This window comes from Sturnus vulgaris, chromosome 3 (genome assembly GCF_052056855.1).
Source record: "Sturnus vulgaris isolate bStuVul1 chromosome 3, bStuVul1.hap1, whole genome shotgun sequence".
NCBI classification, from domain to species: domain Eukaryota; kingdom Metazoa; phylum Chordata; class Aves; order Passeriformes; family Sturnidae; genus Sturnus; species Sturnus vulgaris.
In genome coordinates, this window is record NC_142245.1 from 49,932,756 (window position 1) to 49,950,260 (window position 17,505).

Consider the following 17,505-nt stretch of genomic DNA (forward strand, 5'->3'; position numbering starts at 1 on the left):
ACATTCTGCTGTAATATGCATAGTTCTGCTTTCTTCTATGCTGTTTACAAAGGCACATGTATATTGCTACTCTCCTTTATTTTATCATGATGTCATTTTTTTATGGATCCCAAAAGAAGAAAGATATTTATTTTTAATGTATATTGATAGACAGCCTGGTTTAAAATTATTTTTAGAAACATAAAATATAAGATAAATGTAACTGCTTTTTTTCCAAACATGTTCAGAAAAAGCTAGAAACAAATGAACAAAAACTTGGCCATTATATCTTTTCACATGATATAATTCACATGAATAATTCACATCATTTATCACAGATAGGCACATTATCAATCCTCCTCATCTTTAAGCCTTAAAAGCTGCCTGTAACATTGTCTGGGAAAAAAAAAATGAAACTACTACTCTCCTGTCTTATCTGCTGTAAAAAAGCCTTGACTAAGAAAGGTAGCAAATAGAATATTTTCAGACAAGCTGTCCTCAGTAGGCTTCGTTCTAGATGCCAATGAAATTGTGATTGGTTTTGATCACTACTGGGATCACTAGGATCTTCTGCCTCATACTGAAGAAAAAGAATGTGAAACAGAACCTAAATATGTAATGAGAATGCAAAGCAGAGGTGAACATGTACAAGTCACAGGATACTTAATGTAAAATATATTTTTAAGAAATTCTGGCATGTCAATAGCTTGTTTCCTCCTTCCAAGGCTTAAAAATACGTCTCCTATACACCAGAAAGTTGATTTACCAGCAGAGGCTGACTTGGAAGAGTGCACACCAGGCTGTTGTCTTATAATTACTTTTTCTGAATTATTGTAGTGGCAGCAATTCCTACTGTAGGTGTTTCTGCTGATGAAAAATCTCATGGGACAGGTGCTCCATGGGGGAGCCCAGCAGATGTTGAGATCAAAAGAACATTCTCAGAGAAACACCTACACGCTTGTCTGACACAGCTGGATGAGTCCTAGTAATGCCTGCTGGATCTAATTTGTCCAACTCTGGAAACAACTCAGATCAGGTCTCACTGAAAATGCACTCACTCCTTCAGAAAAGTGTAGAAAAATCAAGTTGACATGCTGGTGTGCATTGTCAACTAAGATGAGTAAAGGAGAACCCCATCAAATTTATTGAAAGTAGGAGGTGTCTTGAGAAAAAAAGTTCTTCATTAAGAGAAGCTCTGAACTACATTACTGGTGGCCTGGATGTAATCTGAAAGATGCATTGGCCAAGTACAACTGTGTCTCAGGATGGGAATAGGCAGCCATCAGTCTTCTGTCTTCCCATGTGGTGCCATACATGCAGTCAAGGAGAACTTCACAAACAAAAACAGAAATACAAACGTCGTTGACAGGCATGAGCAGAGGCCCTGTAGATCTCTAAAAGAGATGTTGTTGTCTTGTTTCGGCCAAAATCATTGGGAGGGGCTGTAGCCAAGACTGCAATGTTATTCTATATCATCATTATGTCATTGCCAAGGTGAGGGAAAGGGACTTTCTCTTTCATTCCTCTCCTGTGGGAGACAAGGTGGTCTGGTGGGCAAGAGTTGGTTGGTAATTGTTGCAGTTTTCCATGTAAATCATCTATTTGTTTCTTTTTCTTATACCTTCTATCATTATTATTGTTCTGCTGTTGTTTGCTTTCTTATTTCATTTTTGCTTCCAGTAAATTTTTCTTATCTTAACCCATGGTTTTCACCTTTTGTGCCTCTAATTCTCAACTCCATTCCTGGACTGGGAAGTGGGTGAGTAAGCGAGTGGCATCTGGCTTGGGAGAGTTTTGGTGGAGGCACTGAATTGGGGAGCACCATTTCTAAACCACAGACATCTGATGCCAGAAAAAAACCCAAAACACTTAGCTAAAATTATAAGAACTATGTGTCTGGATGGGATAAAACTAGTTACTTTTTAATGAGTGGGTGATAATGGTGGCAAACACTTAGGGATGCTTTTCAGAGAAACCTTAACTAGAAGCTAACAACTCCACCTCACTTCAGAACCAACTGTTGAAATGCTTGGATAGTATTCCACAGATATAAATACACTATTTGAACTGGTATGTTCATGTAACACTGCACCTCTTTTTGTATTGCTGTGTAGGTTTCTAATATCTAAATCACCTCAGCACTGTGCTTAACATCTCTTTCAGATTATGGCCATACTAAATGTAATCTAAGGTCTTTACAGTCACAAAATAATCTATATTCCCTGACATTTTTGTCTCAAGAAGTATGACTCTGCATTATTCATACCAAAGCATAAAAGCCTCTTCTGGAATATTTAGCTTTCTTCCCAAGATTCTTCTTCTACCATTATGTTCTGCTCATGATTTAATATGTTATGACAATTTATGGGGGTCTTTCAGAACTGGCCAGATGTGGTGAAAGTTTATGTCTGCTGCAGAAAGGAGATGGGAAAAGATACATCTTCTTAAGACCAAATTTGACACAAGAATAGGGTGGACATATAGATTCTTGGCAGGAATGATGGCAAGCAGCATCCTGTAAGCAGGATGGTAACAACAGCACAAGCAGTGACTGAAGAATGTGATTATCTAACCACTGCCACCATCCTTGGCATTGATCAGGCTGCACCTAGAACACTGCATATGGTTTGTGAATCTCTCATACAGAAAAACACTGATAACCTAGAGTACCTGCAGCAGAGGGCCATCAAGATGATCTGGAGCTGCAATCCTTGCCTTTGAGGGCAGACTGAAGGGCCTGGGCTTGTTCAGCCTGAAGAAGAGATGACTGCAGGGGAACCTTACAACAGCCCCTTATACCTATGGGGTGGTTATGAAGGACAGACAGGTTTTTCATAGTGAAGCTTGATGGAAGAAAAAGAGATGATAAGCATATATTGAAACGAGAGGTTTAGGCTCTCTCTTTAGATACAAGACCAAACTTTTTCAAATGCAAGTAGTGGAACAGGTTGCCCAGACACACTGTGCCACCTTGGAGATTTTCAAGGCCTGATCAACCTGGTCTGAACTGATGAGTTACCGTGCTTTGACAGGGAGTTGGACTACAGTCTTCCTGAGCTACCTTCTAGACTGAGTGATCATGTGGTCCTTGTGACTCTGGATGCACTCAGACTGATTGCTTGGAGTTCTCTTGGGCCAAGATAGGAATTAGCAGATAAAGCAATCCTTATGGCATGACCAAAGTATGAGTAAGCAACCTAAAGGGAACTTGGACTATGACCTCCTTTGGAACAAAAAACATCTACATTTCTTTTTCTTATCTGCAATAAATACATTCACTGACAAATAACTCTTCTTCAAAAAGATCAATTGAATCAATGAATGAATCATGAATTCCCCACTTTGTTCCACTTTGCTCTATTGAAAAATGTTTGTGCTGATTGCTTGCCAATGTATTTTGTTGTCCCAGCAGATGAACTGCTGTGAGCATAATCTGTTATTTACATCAGTTCCATTACCATTTTCATAACTGTCTCTTGGGGCACAGAGGAGGACTCAGCCCACCTGGTTTACATAAACTCTAGCCATTGTATTATCTGCCAGGAGGAGAATAAGGCATTCTGTAAAAGAGTGTTTAGACATTTCTACAAGTGTTTGCACTGCACTGAATTTTACACAATTTCTGTGTATGACCTGCATTTAATTCTGGCCTTTGTGGACTCACCACATGCAACAGAGAAAGATTAGCCAGTGTATTTTTGAGTGGAAAAAAAAAACTACTTCCATTTGGGCTATCAGATCAGGGAGGAGAAAACATCCTACAAGTCTGTTGGAAAAATATCTGAACTCTGTTGCCTGTCATACAGTCTAATATCTAACCTTGCTGTCATGTACAGTCTGCAAAATTCAGAAAAGGCTGAGTTTTCTAATGAACTGAGACAAGTAGGGACTGTTCCTTGGGGCAGTGCCTGAGGTTGTGTGCTAAGGGAACTTTCTGTCAGGTCCATCTTAAATCGGATACTGTCTTAGTACCTCAAATTCAGAAACAGCCTTTTTTGTCACATTTAAAACACTCTGTTCTGACTTTTCATCTGAAGGACACGAAGAATGGTGTGAATTTCTGAATTTCACTATGTGTCAAGGGTCCATGCAGAGTTGTAGGACATGCTTTGTTTCCTACAGACTGTAGCAGCTACAGTGGGATACATTACAAGTACCTTAGTGACACAGACAATTTAAGAAGAGCTCTGTACTAGAAGAGGTTTTGGCCTGATGGATATCCAGGAAACTCTAGGAGAATATCCGTATACAAATGTGTGTTTTCTAATGTGGTACGTTGACTTCAACTGGCTGGCAGGTGCCCACCAAGCCACTCTCTCACACCTCCTCCTCAGCAGGACAGGGGAGAAAAATATATAAAATAGAAACTAAAAACTCATGGGTTTTTAAAGGTAGTTTGATTAAAAAACACCCAAAGACCATGTTTGGAAGAAAAGGAGAGTGTATTCTCTGTCAGCAGATGATGTCTAGTTGCTTCCTGGGAAATAGGGCCTCATTATGTTGCTTTGCAAGACAAATGTCTTAATGACAAATGCTCTCCCACCTTCTCAGCCTTTCTCTCATCCTTTATTGCTGACCATGATATCATAGCTTGTGGAAGCAACTGTCCTGGTTATGACCCCTTCCTGGTGTCTTGCTCATTCCCAGCCTATCAGCCTTTGAGGGTGGGGATATGGGTTGGGAGAGAGCATTGATGCTGTGTGAATGCTGCACAGCAGTGCCCTAAAAAACTGGTGTGTTACCAGCACTTTCCTAGCTAGCACTATAAAGTACAGCACTATGAGGGCTGCTGTGGAGAAAGTTAAGCCCATCTCAGTCGGATCCAATACTTCTACATATAATAAGATTTCTATACTTGAATCTACTGAAGAAGAATATCTCTGATAGCAGCTGGAGAAAAAGGGAAGGAGAGAGGGATAGGGAAAGACATTCCAATACAAGAGGCATTTGGCTAAAATATTACAAAGAATGAGTCAAAAATAGCTCCCACTCATTTGGCTGCCACCCAAGTGGGAAAAGTAAGTTGTTTAATTTTTGCAAGAAGGGATGATCCAAATGAGCAGTAACTGTAATAGTCGATGGATTTCTTCTCTTCCCAAGAATTTGTTGCTACTATTACCTAGTTCTAGTAATCCAGACGAGTTATTCTGAAAACGTGGCAAACTATTAGGCATCCTTTATGGAGTAGATGAGTAAATGGAGTAGATGACACTTTGACTTCCAATAGTGCTTAGAGCAGATAAACTTTTTCTTCCCCAAAATATACATGTATATTCAGAGCTCAGTGTAATATGAGGATTTCTGAAGGATAACATCATCAGTCTTCTCAGAGACTGAATGAGGGAATTCCAGCAGTAATTCCTGTCATCAGAGAAGGGAGATTTCTAGGAACTAGCTTTCCCTTGCTTTGTAGAGAGCATGCAATCCCGAGCTAATGCTGATTCAACAGTAACAGGGTGTGAGAAATTGCAGATGCAGCAGCTGTAATTGCCTGAGAAGTCCTTGCTTATCCATGAATGATAAAATTGAACCTCACATGCCAGTGGTAATTCTGAATAAATTACTCAGTAAACTGATTAGATTGTATATGAGTAAATTATAATGGGCAGGCAGTAACTGAAGATTCTCAACAGATACAAACTTTGCTATTAATCTCCTTTTCAAAACATAGATAAGTTCAAATATAGTGAATACTTTTCAATAAGATATTTGAAGAACTGTCTTTTCTTTGCTAGTTTGGTTTTTTTTTTTTTTTTTTCTTCTGGCTGCTCCTAGGAACCCCCTTGCTGTGTAAATGCAATTACACTTTCCTTGCGTATCACAAGAACTTTTGTACATGGGTCTCTTTTTCATGATACAGTTTCCTGAGATGTCAGCTCTCCAGACACAGACGAACTTGAGCAGTATTGCCTTTGATAATTGCTGTCTATGTTAAAGTATGGCTGTGTTTTTTTTCTCAGTAAGGACTAGCAGCACACTTCTGTAATACAAAAGAGGTCATAACCCAGAGATAGTCACAACACCTGTTAATAATGTGTTTGCACTCCTGGGACCACAGGGGACTCATGCATGGCCCTACATGCCTTTTCATAGGAATATTGAGGTAGGAGTAAAAGCTCTGAGATATACTGGTGATTGATAGGCACTTGATACTAATGTGTTACTGATTATTTTCCTAGGGTGATATAGAAGTGGCAACAGTACTTAAATTTGTAGTACCACAAAAATTCAGATCATCTATTGGCACTTTTAATGGGTTTCAAATATTAGTGCTTTTTTTATTGAGAATCATGGATTTTCTCTTTCAAAATTGTGTTTGGAGATACTTTGTGGAGAAGGGGAGAGTGCAAGAGACTCCTTTTTTTAACAGATAGTTTGTGAAAAGTCCTGCCTCCATATCTGTGAGAGATAAAGAAGGCGGTTTCTTGGCACTGTTGTACTAGACCTCCTTGGAGAGAAAGTCTCCACCAAACAGCTTTGAAGCTGCTAGTATTTAAAGTGACATTCTTAACCTTCCAGAAATGTCAAATAAAGATATGTGCACAGAAAGCTAGGGTGGTGCTAGACAGTCAGCTGTCAGATCTGTGTAGTTAAGTAAAATTAGCTATTGTATTGCCCACAGATTTGCTGGGGACCTGGAGAGCTCTTGGTTCTGTAGGCATGAGACATTTATGGCTTTTTTTAGTTGTGTGTGATAAGCCTGAGGGCGACCAGTGGTACACCACCAAATTTAAGAGCTGATTGCTTTTCAGCAAAGCCTAAGAAATATCACATATTTTGAGGTTTCATGCCAAAATTTACAGCTTTCTATAGGAGGCAAAGATGTCTGAACGCCTGAGTTGACACTATTAACTGTCAGAGTCTACCAATGTAGACAAATTACTTTGTGTTTCACTATTATTATCAGAATTTAGTGGTCCCTGACACCTTGAGAAGCCCAGAATGCTGGGCAGGCATGTGATGATACCTCTTCAGAACTTCTCCAATGTCCAGTGACTTCAAACTTGGGATGTCCTGAACAGTTTGGGGTGGGATATTTTTTAATAAAATAGCCCCCACTCCTTTTTTCTTTCATAGTGTTTTTTTTGTTGTTTGTTTGGTTTGGTTTCATTTTTTTTAAGTACAATTTTAGAGTCTACAGCAATCACTGTCTGAAAACTCACCTGCATGTTCTATGCAGAAGTACCCCATGCTGGCTATTTTGAAGTCACCACGTGGAGATTTCCCTTGCCTTTCACCCACCAGATAAAGGTGACTCTGATGGTCCAGACTCAAGTGTTTAGTTTCATAACCAAAGAGAGGCTGAATAACAAACTATCCATGTTTACAGCAGCTACTGAGAAATCTGAAAATTGAATCTTTTTTCACAAGCCTGAAATTTATTGTTTAAATGGAATGAACAAAACTGTGCAATTTTGAGTTTCTTTTCTTAAAAAAAAAAGGCTGTGTACAAATCACTCAATTATCCTTAGCAATTTTTGCCCTTGTTGGCCTATATCAACTTCTTTGTCTGAGTTGAAGCATTTCTAAAGCCGATTAAATATTTACACAATCAATCAATATTTTGGTAAAGTTCAAAGTTAATAACTCCTTTGAGAAAAAATTATTAATATAAACTCAATATGGATTTAGCCAGTCTGGCCTGATATTAGTCCCTCATCACCCAGACAGGCCAGCCTGGCTGCCAGTCAGCGCATTAGGCCAGTTTTAAGTCAATGACAGTATTTGGTGATGTGCCTCAATGGTGAATAGGAGAACTGGGGAGAAACAAAAGGTACTGTAGATGTTCTTATTAGGAAGTATTACTGATGGAAAAGGGAAGAACTAGAAACTATGGGAATGCAATTCAGGGAGCATGAGAAAACCAACTGAGATTATTACTAGGGGATACAGGAGGTCAAAACGTAAAGAATATGAAGAAATCAATTGGAAGTAAGTTATTCGTTTTGTTTCTAATGAAATAGCATCATATACTTACTATCAAGTATACCTTTTGGACTACAAATTAAGTATTTACAAACTACAAACAAAATATTTGGAAAAATCATTCAGCAAGTATTGCATAGAAATGTAATCATCTCTCACTTAATTTACTAATAGATTTAATCTCACTGCAATATTTTAGTTCATTTTCTCAGATTGTGAATGGAAGAGAAAAATTTTCTATATAGGGGTACACTTCCCTTGCTATGAGGTGAGAGTTACTTCCATGTGTAAGACGTGTTTTTCATGTGAATTCTATATAGTAGAAACAAACTCTATATGTTTTAGTGTGTTAAGAAAAAAAAAATGCAAAGCAGATGACTGGCCAAGTTTAAAACTCATCAATTCTCCTTTAAATTGGTTTTCTGCCATAATATTGTCTGTGAATTTCCTGATCCCTCAGTTGATCAGAAAAGCTGACTTTGAGGAAAAATAGTATAAATTTGTTCCTATTTTTGTTAAAATTTCATGGCTCTTTATTTTTTACAAGCCATATTACAAACAGGCACTCAGCCTTAGCGGAGCCCTGAAACATAAAAACAGAGCAAGTCACTCCATAACAGAGCAGAACTAAATTGAGAGGAGGCTGTGCAACCAGCAACAGATATACTCCCACCAGAGCCAGAATTATCATCTGTACAATTTGAGGTCATCATCTTTCTTTACATAAAATAAACAAAAAATAAACAACAACAAATATTCAATTAAAAATCAAACAAATCGACAAGAAAACCCAACCAAAAGCCAAGAAAACAACAATAAGAGAACAAAGGATTTTTTTTTTTTTTGACAGAACACAGATTCAAAAACTGGAAAAAATATTTAAAATGTTGGACAAGTTACCAGTGCAATTCTTCTGGAAGTTAGGATTCTCTAGTGGGTGCCCTGGAATGCGGCACTGAAATCTGTGCTGCCAGAACTCAGGAAACCAGGGGTTGCGGGTGTTGGTGTCCAGGCGCAGCTTCAGGTAATAGTCATCAAATGCCAGCACCTCAGGAGACTGCAGCTTGATAGTAATGCCTCCATTTGCTTCAGGTTCATAACCTTCAATGACTTCATCTCTGTCTGCCCAACCATCACTGAAAAGAGGCAAAAAAAACACTTATTACACAAAGACAGAAAGCTTGTTTTGAAAAAGGAACCAGCCAAAGGCAGGCTGGCACCCTTGGAAGAAACTGATTAATGGGGAATCTAAAGATGTAAAATTCAGGCAGAAAAAGGAGAGTGATAGCAACTTGTAATGAGCAGTCTGACTGATTTCGTGCAGAGTCCTCATTAACTCATCCAGAATAATGAGGTTTTATCCTTGTCCTTCTGGGAAGGTTATTTAGACATAGCTTGTGCTGTGATGTCTCTGTGACTGAAGAGATTCTGCCTAATTTCTGTTGTCCTGTAAGAGGTGAAAACTGAGAAAATTATTGCTGATGAAAAGGAAAACGAGCCAGGATTCTGGATGTTTTTCAAAATAGACCTCAGCATGCATGGATCATACAGCTAGAAGAGCAATTGAAATCAAACATGAAGTGAGAATTGTGTTCTGCTGGAAGAGAATGGAGTAAGACTACTTGACCAAACTAAAAATAAAACCACATGCTATTCTCACACTGCATGGGATTTGTGATAACATGCTTTTTTTCTCCCTCCTCCTTCTTATTTTCATTTTTTTCTTTTATTTATTTTTCTTTTTAATAAGAAAATAATGGCTTTCTACTTTACTTCTCTGTTTTTTCATATATGAGATGCTTTTGAAAACCTGAAGATAAAGCTCGCTCTTGCCAACATTACTTCATGGAAAGTCTATCTTAACAAGTTTGAATAAAGACCATTGGGCTTATCATCTGAGCTTTAGTTTAGTTCTTTAGTTCTTTTTCTCCTTCTTTAGGAGTCCATTGATTTAGTGTCATTCTCCAGTTCTTATTAACATCCCCTAAGAATAGTGCTTTTACAGTCTAATTTAAGTGCAAATATAAGTCAGCCATTGCTTAATCTTAAAATGCTGGGCATGTAATGAGAGAAATAGATTATTCTGGCACCTCAGATCTAGGTCTATTGCACTCAGAACCAAATCAGCTGCACTGCTTCTGTGAATAGCTGACAGATGAAGCACCTCCAGCAGCAAAGAGCTCAAGAGGAAAAATGCAATTCACCATTGGGAGAAGCCCCAGATTCACCCAAAAGAGGGTTGCATCCTCAATTCCAGACAGATTGAAAGAAGGTCCTTGTTAGAAGCCTTTTACACACAGCCCTGAGAAGAGTGTTGTGGTGCAGACCATTGCCAGCTGAGGGCTTTTATGAGACACTCAGCACAGGTGTGCCTGGGTCTCCACAAAAGAGAATATAGGTGATTTGAAGTAGCAGGCTTTGTCACAGTCCTGGTCAAACAGCTCTAAAGTGACTATGTAGTGGGCATATGTGAACTATTGGTCCTCAGCTATCAGACAAAACAGCTACATGGTTTAGCTGGCATTCACATTAATTGCTGCATCTCTGCTCTAAGCATCCATTAAAAAATGGCAGCTCTCCATGAAAATACAGGGAAACCCATGTACTAAATTCTTTCCACATTGGAAACACAATGCAAACTTCTATTATGGAAGTTATTTGAGACATGAGGCATCTGGTAGTGCGGAGTAATCAATACATTCCTTTCTACCTAGTCTCAGGAACTCACAAATCTATATTTTAAGATGGCACCTTCGAGGCAGGATTTCTTTGTTTCCCTCTTTGCCAAGGCCTTGCAGTAGAACCACCCAAAATTTCTGAGTTGACAAATATCTTCATACAGCCTGAGGTACATGTGTGTGCATGTTGCATTTCACATGCAGTATAAAAGCAAAGAGCTGGGGGAGATGCAGGGTGTAGGTCACAGGGCGGAGACAGCAATTTTGGAAATGTCCCAAAGGGACTCTTCTCCGTCAAGCTGAACCTGGCAGAAGCTGCTGGTCACTTCTTCCCACAGCCTGGGGGGCAGGTTACTTGGTGTCTTGTACCAATATAGCCCAAGTGACACCCACCTGGCTTAGCCTTGGTTTGACAGCTGCACTTGAATTGCCACAGGGGTGCACAGAGTTGAGAACCTACAATTTGTCCATCCCTGCTCTCTGCCCCAGCAGACTGCCTGAAATTCAGGAGAGGGAAAGAAGCCACAGTTCAACATCTCTGCATTCCCCCACTCTTCACTTGTCCATATGCTGAGGACAAATAATAAAATGTGCTGTGTGCCCCTGACTACTTCCTAACAGACACTGTGGTCTAGATAATCCTGGACTAGATAACCTTACAAAGGTAAACCATGAAAATTCATTTTCTTGATTTCACGTAATTCAAGATGGAAATTTTTACTAGAGAGCAGAAAAAGACACAGCTTTTTTTTATGTAGGGGAAACGTAAGAAAGAGATCACTCTTGCAGCATGAGTAATTAAATCCTAATTGCACAATTACCTCATTAATTGTCACAGTGATTTTGGCTTTCAAATGGTAGAAATTCAAATTTTTGAAATGAGGTAGTTTCACTACTGCTTGGATTCCTACCAGCCAAAAAATACTTATTTATTTTTCCTCTCCCCTTCTCCAATATGTTTATCTTGGAAAATGGCCACATAAACTCTGAAGGCAAAATGGAGAAAATCTGCAAAACAAAAGAAAGTGTATTTTGAGTTCTCTGAGGGCAGAGAACTTATTGAAAAGTCAAGTCAAAACTCATTTTCTCATTGAAAAGTTCCCCTAAACTGGAACACAGATTATCACCTAATGTTTCTTTGTCTCTTTGTGGCACCAAATATTTCTTATTCTTTCTTCAACTTCCTCAAAGTGTTAAATCTATCTGATAAGTTTTATCTTCAGGAAAGTGTGAAGAAAAAGCACTGGAATCAGAGAAAAAAAAGTTCATATTTATTGAAGCTCATATGGGAGCTTTGCTCTACTTTCAATAAAGTCAAGGAAGCAAAGAGGAGTCCTCTGGTTTCTTAGGAGATCCATGCCATCCTGGCAGCTGCAGGCTGACTGAGCTGAAATCTGGCCTAAGTGGGATGTGCAGCCCTACCAGCAGCTGCGGGAGGATTATTAGAGACCTAAGATCCTGTTATAATATCTTTCTGGATTCCTTTTTGCTGTTTATATACGTGTTAAATAAAGATTGTTTGGAAGCACTGCACGCCAGGTGTCATGTGAATAAATGGATAGTGTCCAGAAGATGGTAGGAAAAAAAGTGACATTTTTACTGCTGGGCAACAGCATGATACGGATGGTCAGATGACAGTAAATGTCAGTGACAGAATCACAAGACCAATAGCTGAGTCAGCATAAAAATGAAATTTCATTTTAAAAAAGGAGCACATACTATTCTTTTGTTGTCAGAACAAGTACATTCCACCTACTATGCTTCTTTCATCCTGCTGAACAGTATATAGCATTACATATAGCACCTTTTTGCTAGCCTGTCTTTCAGTGTGCCTTTACTACAGATTTGGGAGGTGGCCCAATATCCATTACCCAAACTGCCATCCCTGATAAGTGTCCATGCGTGTGACAATCTAGCCTTGAAATTTGCTGGGTATCTTGTGCAACTGTTGATCTGAAGCTCTGTGAGGGAGTTTAAAGTGCGATGACAGAAACAGTGAGGGAGGGAAAAGCATGTGGGTGTCAAACTAGCAACCACTCTTTTTGCTCTTAGGAGAGAAAGAACAGCTTTTGTTATGGTTCTGTGGTGTTTATCACAGTCAAAACGGTCACTAATACTCTGCAAGCTGCTCTTGATCCAAGCTCCAGTCTGGTGGCTGACATTAATGATGCCAAATCCAAATTTCAGTGTTCACTCACAAACAAAAAATCAGGTGGAAATGGAAAAATCTCAAAGCTACCTCAGAGAATCAGAAGTCCTCGTTCCCACTATGACAAATGGAATTTGAAGAAACAAAGCTCTTTTTTGTTCAATCAGTTTATTTTTCTATTAATATATGACCATGAACATCACTGAATCGTGGCTTAAGCACCTTAGCCTCCCTATATTTTCTAAACTGCAGTCACATATATTCTTGTGACTAAAACACTGGGAGAAATGGATTTCCAATTTCCTCTCCTCTTCCAAACATGAATACTGTCAGCTGCTTTTCACAAGGGCTGATGAGACAACCAGCAATCAGCCTTTCTATTTTCATCTCTTCAGGGCTTAACTCTTAAGTGACGCAGCAGCTCTGCTCTGCTTCTCAGCACAGTGCTCAGAGTTACTCATGCATCTGCTTTTTCCAAACAGGCAAACCCACAAAAGTAAACATGCTGTTGTTTATGAGGACTGCTTTCCCTGTGATTATTGTCAAATTAGCATCTTTTCACAGGTAAAGAAAATGAAACACATTTTTAATCATGGACACTGACTGGCAACTTGATCCCTGTACCCTTGAATGGTTTGATCTGACTGACCAAAGCTATAGAGGGCAATTGATTTATACTCCTTTGACTAGAGAGCTGCAACTGCGTTTGCATTAGGTGAGGTTGTTTTCTTAAGAAGTTTTCATTCATGATGAGATATTTTCTTTTTCTCTGGGCAAATTATAAAATAAAATATATTAAGAGCAAGAAGCCCTTTTAAGTACTAAATTAATTATTTCTGCAATAATCCTTCTGCCTACAGCAGATATTCTTGTCATTATAAAACCAAATAAATCAATCACATTAACATGATTTCTATCTCTTTAGTTTCAAGTGTTCAACCTTCACAGCAGCTCCCTGCAGATATGCCATTCAAACAGAGTAGCAGGGAACTAGGTGACCATAACTGTCACACGAAAGGCTCAGAATCTACAGTCTTGCCTTGCATCCTTTCCACAAAACTGAAGTCCATGTCAGTACACTTCCCCTGGCCGTGTTGATACATATCCCTGCAGAGCCCAGTGCTGAATGCCTTCTTGCAACACTCTCAAGGCTGCCAGCTGGCCTGCTGTTTTGTCAGATTTCTAATTTATTATTACTTAAATTTAAGTATGAGGACAGCACCACTCAGGGAATTCAACATTCAATAAAGTGCCAAGACATTTTGTTAATATGTTAATATCGATATTTTTAAAAACACTTATTATATGCAGGATTATATACATATATTTTTTAAAGGCTGTACATTTTAATTGGAAAGTGCTTTTTGCAAAACTGCCTTTCTGTGTAGTAGTCAGACACTGATTTTTCAAAATGCTACAAGACCCGAAATAGTGATAAGTAGCGTTTAAATAATTTTGTATTTGATTCTGGCAAATGCCAGTGCTCTCAATTTCCAGAGCTGGTCAGACATGGAAGCTTGCAAAATTCACTTTCTCATTTTATAGATGTCTTTTCTGACAGGACCCCACTGGAAAACCCTGCACACATTCTCCTGTCTGCATGCATGGATGGAAACTCAGAGCTCAGCATAAAAAGTAACACTGTGGAATAATTTCATAAGAAAAAAAAATCAGTGTTGCCACTTGCTATGATCATAGATGGCAGAATCAGGCCCAGAGTTACTCATGAACATCTCTGTAGCTGACTGCTCAGCTGCTTTCTTCTGGGAGTATATTTTTTAAAGAATTCTGTATTTCACCAGCCTGATGTGAAGAAAAACCCAATTACCTTATTGTGAAGGAGGATAGCTATTATCTGGCAATAAGGAACACTACCAAAGATATTCAGTGTCTGTGTAACACATGCCTTAAACAGAAGATGCCATGTAAAGAAAATTGAGACTGTCCAATATTCACAAGTCAGCAACTCACAAGGTGACTTTCCTCCTTAGGCATATGCATTGTCAGTCAATCCCAGCAGTCAGCAATGTCATCAAAAGGGTGCTGATCATTATTGCTAATGAGTATTGTTACAAACTTGAGAAACAAAAGGCCATTTTTGCATTTACTCGTTTAGCTAATTCACTAGAATTACACACTTGCATTGAAGGGTGGGAGAGCTTTCTTTAGCTGTCAACCAGGAATTTTTTTAGAAGCAGAGTTTTACCTGTATTATAAGTCCTAGCAATATTAGGAAAACAATCCCATGTCTACAGACAAGCCTCTATGTCACTACTAACAAGAGAAGGCTGAAAGGCTGCATACTGTCACTCTTTAATCTGAGGCTTGCTGACAACTGACTGACCTCAAAACCAGAAGAATCAAGTTCACTAAATTTTCTCAGCTGAAAGGAAAACCAACAGGTGATAACATACCATCATAGAATGGCTTAGGTAATAAGGGACCTTAAAAGTCATCTAGTTCCAGCCCCCCTGCCATGGGCAGGGACACCTTCCACTAGACTAGGTTCCTCAAAGCCACATCCAGCCTGTCTTGGAACACTTCCAACTCTAATGTCCTACAGGAAGTGCTATTTCCTGAGATAAATTGAGATATGAAGTTTAAAAAGTTTAAAAATAATGCCAATGCCACTTCCTGCAAGTGATTCGTCACATTTCTTTGTAAAATCTCTTGTCAGGTTCTGCTTCGTGACGTGGCATACACCATTTTCCACTTCCCATTCATAATTACTGAAGGCTCACAGTAACAGTAGCACACTAGTTATTACATTTCACACAAAAAAAAAATGTTGGTAAGGGCTTGAAACTTTCATTTAGTCAGTCAGGAATAATTTTTTTTTTTTTTGAATGAACAACACTGTAAAGAACCTAAAGTTGGTAAATGATAGTTCACTATGTTTCAAATTATCATCATTCACTTTGTGAATATTCAAAGTTTTTGCACTGTTCATTAAAAAATGTAGATTATAACCTTGTGGACCATGATGGATTGTATTTTGCAAATATGTATTTACAAAGGTTTTAATTATCATAGGCGGTGCATATATTTGCATTCAATTTGCATAATGTAATTTCACTGCCTATCATACAGGCAATGTCTTGGAGAGTCTTTACTGTGAAGATTCTTGATACGTGTGGCATTTTTAAATGTAGTTGCTGCTTTTATGCTGGAAAGGTTTTACCATTCTCAAGGGTGCACAATGGTGCATATCTTGGAAAATCAGCAACCATACATGTATTCTCTAAGGCAATGGCTAATTTTTCAAAAGGAATACACATGCTTTCACCACAGACTGACAAGCGGATTAAATCCTTGCTCTGCATGTTTGAAATTCATAACATGAGGCATCATAAAAGCACAGCATCTTTTCCAAATGGACGCATGTGTGTAAAGAAGAATATCTAATTTTAAACAAACACACCCAAATACGAAACTTTAATCTTAGCATTGTGCCTCATCTAAGGTGCTCCTGGGCTCCAATATCACAGAAATACAGAATCATAAAATAAGCTGAATTGGAAGGGACCCACAAGGTTCGAAGTCCAGCTCCTGGCCCAGCACAGGACACCCCAAGAGCCACAGCACACGCCTGAGAGCATTGTCCAAATGCTCCCTGAGCTCTGTCAGGCTTGGTGCTGTGACCACTTCCCTGAGGAGCAGTTCCAGTGCCCAGCTACCCTCTGGGGGTAGAGCCTTTTCCTGATACCCAAACTAAACCTCCCCTGACACAACTTCAGCCACATGCAGTCAAATCCAAGCTTTTTACCATTTTATTTATACACATAAATCTGAAAACAGGGACGTTTAACCTGGCATCTCTGTACCAGTTCCAGGGGATTTTTTGTATCCTCTTTCTGCTGCTTTGCTTTGATATATGTGCAAGAAGAATCTGCCAAAAAATTAATATGGATAGTAAAGATATGGTCATTCCTGCTATAAAGAGCCCAACTGTAATCCCTTTACAGAAAGGATAATTAGAAAGAAATATTTCAGCTGGTTCTTCCAATCTATTGGAAGTTAGAGACTGATATCTTTTCTGTGCAACCATGTAAAGACGAATAGAATCATTCCTAGCTGTGCTCCAGCCAACTACAGCCTTGGGGATGGATCTGAAGGACTGGAAAGAGAGATAACATATGGAGGGGAAAAGTCTGGAAGTACATGGAAAGTTATGTATATAAATACAGGAAAGAGATTAGGCAAACACAAGTCCCTCATTGCTCCATGTCACTCCACCAGATCTTGCTGGATGCTTGGATATTAACTTTTTGCACTTATGAAAAGAATAAAGCAAAGATGTGTTCCCTAACCACAATCAGAAAAAGTGGAAGCATAGCTCCTTTCTTCCCTCCTTGCTTTGTTTTTTGAGGTCCTGCGAAGGAACAGGAAAATAGAGAAACATCTTAGAATCCCATTTCCATTTACATACAAACAACACTTTCAAAAATAGCATAAATTGCAGCCTTTAGATTTCTCCATGTTTGCTTACTTTCACAGGGTAATCCAAAGTTTCTCTTTAGGGTTTATATTTTTAGCTGATTCCCTCAAGCCACCACTTAAACATCTCATCTTACAAGAGTTAAGAGAAATACACAGAATTTATAGTCCTTTTCTCAATATAAATCAAATTTCAAATATGAAGACCTAAAGAGGACATCCCATATCTTAGATTAGCTTGCCATTACTGGTTTGCATATGAACTATTTTTCTTACCCTCACAAGGTTTCTGGAAGGCCTTTTCCAGACTCATGCTTGAAAATTGAGCCTTTACAC

General features: G+C 38.8%; 1 protein-coding gene across 3 annotated transcripts in view; it reads right to left on the reverse strand.

Moving 5' to 3' along the window:
• GRM1 (glutamate metabotropic receptor 1) overlaps nucleotides 1-17,505 on the reverse strand; it is a 180,873-nt gene that overhangs the window by 59,153 nt on the left and 104,215 nt on the right. For all 3 annotated transcript variants that reach the window (XM_088161597.1, XM_088161599.1, XM_088161598.1), the window contains exon 4: nucleotides 8,806-9,041. In XM_088161597.1, the coding sequence (XP_088017723.1) occupies nucleotides 8,806-9,041 (236 nt within the window). The remainder of the gene's footprint in view (nucleotides 1-8,805; nucleotides 9,042-17,505) is intronic.